Source organism: Coffea eugenioides, unplaced genomic scaffold (genome assembly GCF_003713205.1).
Source record: "Coffea eugenioides isolate CCC68of unplaced genomic scaffold, Ceug_1.0 ScVebR1_1539;HRSCAF=2405, whole genome shotgun sequence".
NCBI classification, from domain to species: domain Eukaryota; kingdom Viridiplantae; phylum Streptophyta; class Magnoliopsida; order Gentianales; family Rubiaceae; genus Coffea; species Coffea eugenioides.
Genome location: NW_020861951.1, coordinates 13,196 through 23,785, shown reverse-complemented (window position 1 = coordinate 23,785; position 10,590 = coordinate 13,196). Strand labels below are relative to the sequence as shown.

The 10,590-nt window shown below is 53.4% G+C and overlaps 1 protein-coding gene across 1 annotated transcript; it reads left to right on the top strand.

Moving 5' to 3' along the window:
* The first annotated feature begins 237 nt into the window (after positions 1 to 237).
* On the top strand, positions 238 to 5,546 carry LOC113755499. Its single transcript, XM_027299501.1, has 2 exons — positions 238 to 3,507; positions 3,630 to 5,546. The coding sequence occupies exons 1-2, from the start codon at positions 238 to 240 to the stop codon at positions 5,544 to 5,546; spliced, it is 5,187 nt and encodes a 1,728-aa protein (XP_027155302.1).
* Positions 5,547 to 10,590: the final 5,044 nt, after the last annotated feature.

Here is a 10,590-nt window from a genome sequence, read left to right as displayed (position 1 = left end):
CACCTCATCTCAGAGAGGACTGATTTAGGTCGGTCCATCTATCCACCAAAAATCACCTCTTCAATTGGCGCCGTCTGTGGGAACGAGATTACTGCTAAAATGAGATCCACGCGCTCCAGAAGCGGAAGAGTTCCCTCAACTGGGGCTGGGCAGACATCCGGAGCCCAGCAAGATCGTATCTCTGAGGAACCTGGGTCCCAAAGGACCCAGCCCAACAATGAGGAGGCCATCGCCAAGATGGCCGAGTTTGTCACGGACAACCCCAACATCTTTGAGGAACTAGGAAGGTACCTCAAGAGGCAGGGAAAAGAAAAAGCCGAGTCTTCCAAGAGGAGACCGACGAAGTCCCCTGAAGTGCCCTCAGGCGAGGACTCCGAAGATGGGCGTCTATCTCGGAGCACCTCCAGGCGAGCCTCATCCAAGGCAACCTCCAAGATTGCCTCCATCTCCCGAGCGTTTTCTCGGGGACTACTGGGAAAACGAGCCGAGGACCCACCTCGGCGTCCCGGAGGCCTAGCTTCTGATTACATGAGGGCTCCGCCCTTCACTGATGACATCAACGGGGAAATGGTGCCCCCGAACTTTAAGCTTCCAAATTTGCACACCTATGACGGCCGAGGTGACCCCGAGGATCACCTCCGCGCCTTCATCTCCGCATTCCGACTCTACTGCGTCCCCGACGCCGTGATCTGTCGGGCTTTCCCCATCTTCCTGCACGGGACCGCCCGGAAGTGGTTCTGGAGTTTAGAACCGGGGAGCATTTCCTCCCTGGATGAGCTGATAGACCGGTTCATCCACCGCTTTGTGTCGTCTCGACCAATAACAAAGACTTCAGCTTACCTCTTGAACCTGCAACAGGGTCAGGGCGAGTCACTTCGCTCGTACGCCCAAAGGTTCAACGAGGAGAATGTACAGATACCTGACCAGAACGAGCAGGTAACTATTGCTGCCTTCACCAACGGGTTAGTAGCAGGGATCTTTAACACCGAAATCCATCGGCAGTACCCCCGTACACTCCGGGAGCTCTGGGAAAGAGTGGACCAGGGAATCCGAAGTGAAGATGTAAATCGCATGAAGCTAGAAGCCCAAGCATCTCGTACGGGGCAAGATCCCCGGAGGAGGAAAGACACTGGCCGAGGTGAACCAGGCCCAAGTGGCACTTCAAACCAACCCCGAGACCGCCGAAGTGTCTTCGACCGGATCGTGAAAGGCAGATCGTCCACCTCGGACGCCGAGCTGACGCCCCTCAATTCGAGCCGGACCCACGTCCTGGCTGTGATGAGGCAGAATCACCTCGGCCGCAACCCCCCCGAAATTCCGGGGAGGAGAGATAAGAGGAACTCGAACCTCTACTGTGCCTACCACCGTGATGTAGGGCACGAGACTGAAGACTGCAATGACCTGAAGCGGGAAATCGAAAATTTGATCCGGCAAGGATACCTGAAGCAATTCGTCCGCAAGGATGGAGGCTTCAACCGAAGCGTATCCCACCGGGAGAACCGGGGCCCTCGCCGCGACGACCGACGGGACACGAACATGCATTGCCGTGGTCCCGAAGACCGTAGGGAGGACAAGCAGCCCCCACGCGATGGCTCACCGGGCTACGGCCCCAACATCGCCGGGGTGATCAACACCATCGCGGGAGGACCAACGGGAGGAGACAGCCAGAACTCCCGGAAGCGGACCTACCGCCAGGCCGAGATGGAGGTGGCCGAGCCGAGCTCTCGGCTGTCCGAGGTCATCACCTACGGTCCCGCTGACCCCGTTCCTGCGGCCTCCAGCAATCACGAGGCTCTTGTGATTGAAGTCCTCACCAACAACTACGTAGTCAAAAAGGTCTATGTTGACCCCGGAAGCTCGGTAGACGTCTTGTACTACCGAACTTTCGAAAGTTTGAAGCTGACCAGGGAGCAACTCACTCCTGTCAGAACTCCTCTCGTGGGATTCGGGGGACACGTCGTCCACCCGGAGGGCATGTTGACCCTGATGGTAACAATCGGGCGTCATCCACGCTGCCGAACTGTGCCTGTCAGTTTTGCGGTGGTCAAAGCAGACTCCCCCTACAATATGCTGATAGGCCGGCCCACGCTCAACGCCTTGAGAGCCGTATACTCCACCTACCACCTGAGCTTTAAATTCCCAACATCTGCGGGGGTGCCCGAGATGAGCAGCGATGTGGGCGCCGCCCGGGAGTGCTACCTCGCCACCATTCAAGCAGCAGTCACCCCCCGGCCCTCACCGAGGTCAGAGGAAAAGAGGCCAGCGGTCCTCTCCATAGACTGTATCGACCCTCAGAAGGCAGAAGAGCCCAACAGGCTGGAGCCCGGGGATGAGGTGGAACTAGTGGTCGTGGATGAAGCGAAACCTGACCAATTGGTCCAGGTAGGGGCGGGACTCCCCCCACCCCTGAAAGAAGAAATGATCTCCCTGATCAAAGACCACCGAGACGTCTTCGCGTGGTCCGCGGATGAAGTGGTCGGAGTGCCACCCGAGCTCATGACTCACCAACTCAACGTTGACCCGCAGGCCCGACCTGTGCGACAGAAACGAAGGCACTTCGGCCCCGAACGTAGCCAAGCCATATCGGATGAGGTCGACAAGTTCTTGCCGGCCAAGATGATCCACGAGGTCCAATATCCCACCTGGCTGTCCAATCCAGTCATGGTAAAAAAGGACACCGGGGGATGGAGAATGTGTGTCGACTTCACCGACCTCAACAAGGCCTGCCCCAAAGATTGCTATCCTCTGCCAAGGATAGACGCCCTCGTCGACGCGGCGATGGGGTATGAAATCCTCTGCTTCCTAGATGCCTTCAAAGGGTATCATCAAATAGGAATGAGTGAGGAGGACCAAGAGAAAACGGCGTTCTACACCGAACGAGGTACTTATTGTTACACTACCATGCCCTTCGGGCTAAAGAACGCCGGGGCGACCTACCAAAGGCTGATCAACCGACTCTTCCAGAATCAGATCGGCCGCAATGTGGAGGCCTATGTGGATGACATCCTCGTTAAAAGCCTCGCCACTTCATCCTTTCTGTCAGACGTGAGGGAAGTCTTTGGTGTCCTGCGAGACTCGAGGATGAAGCTGAATCCCAAGAAGTGCGTCTTCGGCGTCACCTCGGGAAAATTCTTGGGGTATCTGGTTTCCCACCGGGGAATCGAGGCCAACCCCGACAAGGTGAAAGCCATTCAGGACATGTCCCCACCTCGGAACATCCGAGAAGTCCAACGGCTGAATGGACGCCTGGCCGCGCTGAATCGCTTCCTGTCCCAATCAGCCGAGAAAGCTCTGCCTTTCTTTAAGGTGCTGAAGAATGCTGACCAGTTCGCCTGGACTGAGGAGTGTCAGGCTGCTTTCGACCAGCTGAAGCAGTACTTGCATCACCTACCAACACTCGCTTCACCTCGGCCCGAGGAGAAGCTCTACCTCTACCTCTCCGCAGCCGACGAGGCTGTCAGCGCTGTGCTCATCCGAGATGAGGGCACCCAAGTGCCGGTCTACTACGTCAGCCGAGCCCTCCGCGGGCCGGAGACCCGATACACGCAAGTGGAAAAACTTGTGCTGGGGCTCGTCCACGCAGCTCGGCGGTTGAAACCCTACTTCTTAGCCCATCCCATCTCGGTCAGGACCGACCAGCCCATTCGGCAAATATTGGTGCGACCCGAACTTCTGGTCGCCTCACCAAGTGGGCTGTCGAATTGGGAGAATATGACTTGTCCTACGAGCCACGCACCGCCATAAAAGCTCAAGCTTTAGCTGACTTCCTTGCTGAGCTCACCTTCACGGAAGGTCCGGAGTCCACCTCAGCCTTACCCGAGGTGTCCACCTCATCCCTGTGGACATTGTATGTCGATGGATCCTCTAATGGAGACGGCTGCGGAGCCGGACTGCTCCTGGAAGGACCTCAGGGGGAGGTTTGCTCTTACGCCCTCCGCTTTGACTTCCCGGCCACCAACAATGAAGCCGAGTACGAGGCTCTAATCGCTGGACTCCAGCTAGCCCGCAAGCTCGGCGCCCAGCAAATCCACGTCCGCAGTGACTCCCAACTCGTGGTACGCCAAGTTATTGGTGAGTACGAGGCCAAGGATGAGACCATGCAACGGTACCTCTCCAAAGTTCACCAACTCACCGCGTACTTCAAGTCATTCGAAATCCAAAGGATCCCTCGGTCCCAGAATAAGCGAGCCGACGCCTTATCCCGGCTGGCTTCCACTTCATTCTCTGACCTCAGCAAAACCGTCTTGGTGGAGGTCCTGAGTGAACCAGGGTACGTGGAAGAGGTGGCCTGCCCCGTGCACTCTGAAGAAACTTGGATGACCCCGTTCATCCTTTTCTTGGGTCAAGGAGTCCTTCCCGAAGACCGAGCTGAAGCAAGGAAGATACAACGCAAAGCCGCTCGGTATGCACTCCGCGATGGAGAACTATATAAGCGCTCCTACCTCGGCCCATGGTTGAGGTGTGTCACCCCCGAGGCAGGACGCGAGGTCCCCCACGAGATCCACGAGGGCCTATGTGGGGCTCACATCGGCCACAGGATGCTAGCTAAGAAAGCTATGCTCCTGGGATATTTCTGGCCATCACTTCGGCAAGACTCCCAGGACCTCGTTCTCGGCTGCCCTTCCTGCCAAGTCCACGCACCCGAGCACCACCAGCCTTCAAACTTCATGGTCCCCATCACTTCACCCTGGCCGTTTGAGCAATGGGGGACAGACATCATAGGTCCCTTCCCCAAAGCCGTCGGGGGTTATACATTCTTAGTAACCGCTGTGGATTACTTCACCAAGTGGGTCGAGGCCGAGCCACTTCGGACCATCTCAGGGCTGGCCATTCAAAAATTCTTTTGGAAGTGCATTATCTGCCGCTTCGGCATACCTCGGGTCATCATCTCGGACAATGGGAGACAGTTTGCCGAGAACCCGTTCAAGACTTGGTGCGAGAACCTCGGCATCAAACAACACTTCACTTCGGTAGGCCACCCCCAGGCCAATGGTCAAGCAGAAAACTTCAACCGGACTCTTCTACATGGTCTCAGGACCCGACTACACCGAGCTGGGTCATCTTGGGTGGAGGAACTCCCCAGTGTCCTGTGGTCGTATCGGACCACGCCGAGGTCAGCGACGCGAGAGACCCCATTCTCCCTGACCTACGGCGCCGAGGCGGTCATCCCGGCTGAGATCCTTACCCCCAGCCCTCGGCTGGCAGCCTATGCCGCCGAGGTGAACGACGAAGAGAGGCAGCTGGACCTCGACCTCGTCGAAGAACGAAGGAATCTCGCCTCAGCCCGGATAGCTTCTTACAAGAACACACTGGCACACTACTACAATGCCCGCGTGAGACATCGTAGATTCCAACCTGGAGACTTGGTTCTTAGAAAAAACTCAGTCAGCCGAGCTGAACCGCAAGGGAAATTATGCCCGAAATGGGAAGGCCCTTACCGAGTTGTGGAATCTGACGCTAAGGGGTATTGTAAACTGAGTTACCGAGATGGCTCATTAGTGCCGAGGTCTTGGCACGCCGAGAACCTCAGATTGTATTACGCCTGAATTTTTAATCAAGTAATGACTTCAGCTATCATGTTATTCTTCAATATCGTTGTTACGCTATTAAAAAATAAGGGGGACAAGCAAGGGATGAAGTCAAAGCAAGAAATTAAAGCACTGAGACGAGAAGAAATATGCTTTCATTCAATAAGAAAGAGCGTTACAAAAGTACAAGGCCGAGGTCCGAATGCTACTAAGCACTCTCCACCTCGGCCACCCCCTTAAAACCGCGAGCCTAGACCCCCGTCTCGGCTCCATCCCCGGTCTTGGCTCCCTCCTGGGCATCCTTCTCTTCGGCCTCTTTTCCGCCGGGGTGAACTTCATCTCCATGCTCTTTGCCGACGTCCCCTCCGGCTTCGTCTCCCTCAGCGTCCTCTCCTCCAGCTTCTTCCACTTCCACGTCCTCGAACACTTCGTCGAGTTCGGACAGCCACTTGTTGAACTCGACCTGGACTTCGGCCAAATTCCTTCCTGCCTGAATGCCTTCGGCCATCCGATCGCATAACTCCTTGGAGTCCTCATTGTAGCTGGTATGGTTTTTTAAGGACTCCAAGGCCTCGGAGGAGAGGTGAGCTGCGGCCTCGTCAACGGCCGATGTGAAGCCAAACATGAAGTTAGGCGTAAGTAGTTGGCCGAGGTCCTTGATGAAGGCCTCGGACTTCCGAAAAGCGTCTACGGCCGAGGCTCCGGTACCCTCGAGAGCTTGCTCGTGGGACGCCTTCACCTCGTCCCCCCTCTTCTGCTCCTCTTCGAGGGCCGATCGGAGACTGTTGATAGTAGCCGCGGCCTCCTCATCCTTCACCTCGGCCTCCTTAAGCCGCCTTTCAAGCTCGGCCTTCTCAGACTCGGACACCAACAGTTTTTTCTCCAACTTGGAGATTTGATTCTGCAACTTGCCGGTGTCCTGTTCCTCGACCAGAGCACAGTAGCGGTGTGCCATCTCGGCCACAAAGGCCGAGGTGGAAGCTGTGGACACCATGAGACTTTGAACCATCTCGGCCGGGCTCAGCTTCTTCATGAACTCCAAGTCCCTCGGCAAGGGGGAGTGCATCACTAGTTCTTGGGCAACCCGAGGATGCTGGCACCTGTCGTTGACCGAAATTTTCCAGTCCGGACACCAATGCCCGCCGGGGTGCGTCTTATCGCCTCCGGGAAACACTGGGGGGCTATGGAAACGATTCCATAGCGAGGTCCCCGACACCGGATTAACTGGAGGCTTCAGCTGCTTGCCTCGGCCAGAAGGAGATGTGACTGTTGTAACAACTCCAAGGGGAACTCCCTCTGGCACAGACGAGGTGGACCCAGTAGTCGCCGTGGCCGAGCTGCTCTGGCCAACCTTGGTGGGAGTGCCTTTAGACGCCGAAGTCTTAGCGGCTGGTCCTTGTGACTTCTTCTTCTTTGGCGGAGGTGCCGATGTCTCGTCAGTGCTCTTCCTCTTCTGCCTCTTGGCCACTTCGGACGAGCCAGAGACGACGAGGTCGGACAGTTTAGTCACTGCACAAAGAGCAAATATTATCATGTGCCTTAGCCGAAGTGAAATCAAAGCTATGAAAGAAAATTACAAGGTATCTTAAGTTTAGTGGAGGTGAAGGGAGTCTTGTCAGGAGGGATCAAAGCTCGGCTAATTCCCCCGTCAACCAGCACGGCTTCGGGGTAGTCCAGACTATATATCCGAAGTCCCGACCCCATCAGCTTCTGGAAGTCCTCCTCCTTGGCATCCCCAGCAGAGGGATCGGCCTTCGCTTTGATTGGCCTCCACCAAAAGCCCCTGGGGAAGTCCACTTCGGACACAAAGAAGTAGTCACGCTTCCAATTCTTGATTGAGCTGGGAGCGCCGACCACCAACTTCGGAATGGCATTGTTCCGATTGCCAACATAAAACCATCCCTTGTCTGTCCCGTGCGCCTTGAGGGTATAGCATCGGCGGAAGAGGTCGACAGACGGAGTCACCTCCTGATGTCGGCACAGCATCTCGAACCCAATAATGATGCGGATCGCATTCGGGGCGAGTTGGGTAATCCTCACGCCGAAGTGACGGAGCAGATCCCTGAAGAACCTCGACGTAGGCATCCTCAGCCCGGCCTCCAATTGTTGGACATAGATGGCCACCATGCCAATGGGGGGCTTCTCGGCTGAGTCATCCACCCCGGGCGGTGTGATCTCGTACCCCGACCGGAAAGGGTACTTGTTTATCACCTTCACGGCCCTATCTCTTCCGATGCGACTCCTAAACTTCGGCATCTTGCCGAAGTCGATGTTGGATGTATCTTCGGGAGCGACAGGCTCCAGTGCGTCCTCGTCGTGTGGTATCTCGACGCCGAGCTCCTCATCATAGGCCACTTCGGAGCCACTCTCGCTCATCTCGGATGACTCCAACTCGACGTCAACCTCCTCGCGGGTCTCCTCGGTGGATCCTTCCCCAGAGCTCGGCGTCGACCCATCAGAGCTGGACGTCGTCACTTCTACAGGATCCGGCCTCACCTCGGTTCGGTAACTCGGTGTCACGGTTTCTTTGTGGGTCTTAGCTGTTTTGGCCATGGGTGAAAGATGAGGTAAGAAAGAAGAAGAATACTTACTATTGCCTACGGAGTTGGACGAAGTTGATGACCTCGGCTTTGATCTCGGCTGGGAAGGCTGACCTCGGCAACACACGCAAAGTTGGCAAGTTTCAGCAAAAGAGGAAAAAGTGTGGGGAGCTGGTGAAAAGGGACCCCCTATTTATAAGGGTTTGGGCGGAGAATGAAGAGGCGGCAAGAATGCGAAAGGACGGCCACGTTCGAACTCAGAACGTCGTGCCTCCCTCTCTCCTCATTAATGCCCCGTCCTTTCGGACTGACACCCTGCACGAAACGTCCCACTACTTCACGACGCGACGGTTACCAGTGACCACGTCCCTTCAACTGACACGCCCACGTGTCACGTCCCCCGCATCTTCCGGGGCAGTTTCGGGACTCCGACTTTCTACGACTTCGACACAAGGAAGCCTCGGAACCTCCCTAGCCCGGAGCTCCCGAGGCTTGGGGGGCTTATTGAGGAGGCTCACCTCGGCCATCCCGCATGCCCGAGGTGAACTCACCTCGTCCCTCATCAGAACTCGTCCGCGTCTCGGGGTTATCCCTTAAGCCCGGCCGGATCCCTAGTCTACTGTGTAGGTGATCTCGGCACATCCACCTCAGCTGCACGCTGATAATGTCAGGACACCTGACATCACCCGGGATCAGTGTGCTTTATCTGAAAAGCACTGTTGCACTTAATGGGTACTGCAAAGGACTCCCCGTCACCATGTCCGGGCGGCTACAGTGTCAGAGTCAGGCCATCTGGCAGGGAGCAGAGCCGTAATGGCAGGACATGGGTCCCACCGGTATAAGACCTCCGTCCTGCCCTCCACTCTCACTCTATAAATACCCCACACACTCCCAACAAGTAAGATACACTGTTCATTTGCTCATACTCTAGCATTTTCTCGTTCTCATACTAACTTAATCGTCGGAGTGATACCAGGGGAGAAGCCCCGCCATTCACTTCGGACAAGAAGGTTGACTTCGGACACACGAATTCACCTCACCTCATCTCAGAGAGGACTGATTTAGGTCGGTCCATCTATCCACCAAAAATCACCTCTTCACTCGAGTATACCAAACTTTCACCCAAGGTCACCAAATCGCCCGACCGAGTCCGCTTCTGGCTCGAGTCGACCGATAACAAAGGGCAATGGTCCAGTTCAGCCAAAAGGCTTACATTCATGCACAACTAACATTTAATCACTTAAACATTGAAAATTTCACATTTCATTTAGGTCGAATGCGATAAAGTACACATTCGCCTCGCAAAATTCATTTGTAACAAACATTTATCATTTAACCAAATATCCACAGCAATCATATAGTTCATGGAAACATAACAAACAAAGAACACTCACCTATTTAAGCAAAATAACGTCCAAAGTATCCTTCCGGATAATACCCTCAATCACCAAGGAACCCTAATAATAACCAAGGGAAAATATTACGGTTAAAACATCCAAAGTTAGGTGAATCAAAGAAAATCCGAATAACTACTAGTATAAAGTATAAATATGGTTTTGGAAGTGAAAAGAGTACATTTAAACCAAAGGACATAAGTAAAATATTTGTAAAATTTATGCTCACTCGTAAAACTTTAAAATCCCCATTTGAGTCGAAGTGACAAAGAAAACGTATTTCTATTAGTCGTAAATTTCATTTTTCCAAGGGTACAAATTTCGGCCAAATTATAACTTATATACCTCGATAAAAGAAGACGCAAATATCCTAGATGGTTCAAGTGGTATTCATTCTCAAATCTTTACTCAAATCACGAGTATATCTACCTAGCCCTCTAGCGTAAATTTGGGCAGCACGCCCTTTGTATTTACCTATTTTCCATCCATTTATGGCTTTATTCTTTTTCTCAATCAGTCCCAAAGTCACACACTAAATAATCTCATTACAATAGCCGTTCAATAGGCTCAACGTCATACAATTACAAAACCATGCTACAGAAATGACCAGAAATAAGGTTTAAGACAAAAGTAAAAGACAGGTTCGACGTGTCTTAGTGTATCGGTCACAACCAAAACTACGCTTATCGGATTGGGGTGTAATTTATACCATAAGACAAAGGGGTACAACTTTGATGAAGACTACTCAATCCAGTTTATAGTGTATCCAGGTCAAATTCATTGTTTACAGAACCAGAATTTCACCGTCAGGCTGGTTAACAGCACTGCGTTCAACTGACAATAACTCAGGCTACAAAAGTCCGATTGAGGCGTTTTTAGAGGCGTTGGAAAGCTAAAACATAGCACTACAACTTTTGTGTTTTGGTCAAATGCTAATCCAATACGGATAAAGGTGGAAAAACGTGGCCAGAATGGTGAAATGTCAAAACGGTCCACAAAGCTCTACCTATGGCAGTCAAGGGTATTTTTGTCTTTTCACAAGTTACAGTGCTCGGATTGAGATGAAATTTTACAAGTAGCTATAAAACATCATTGCCTACAACTTTTATGTTTTAACATTAGGCTGAT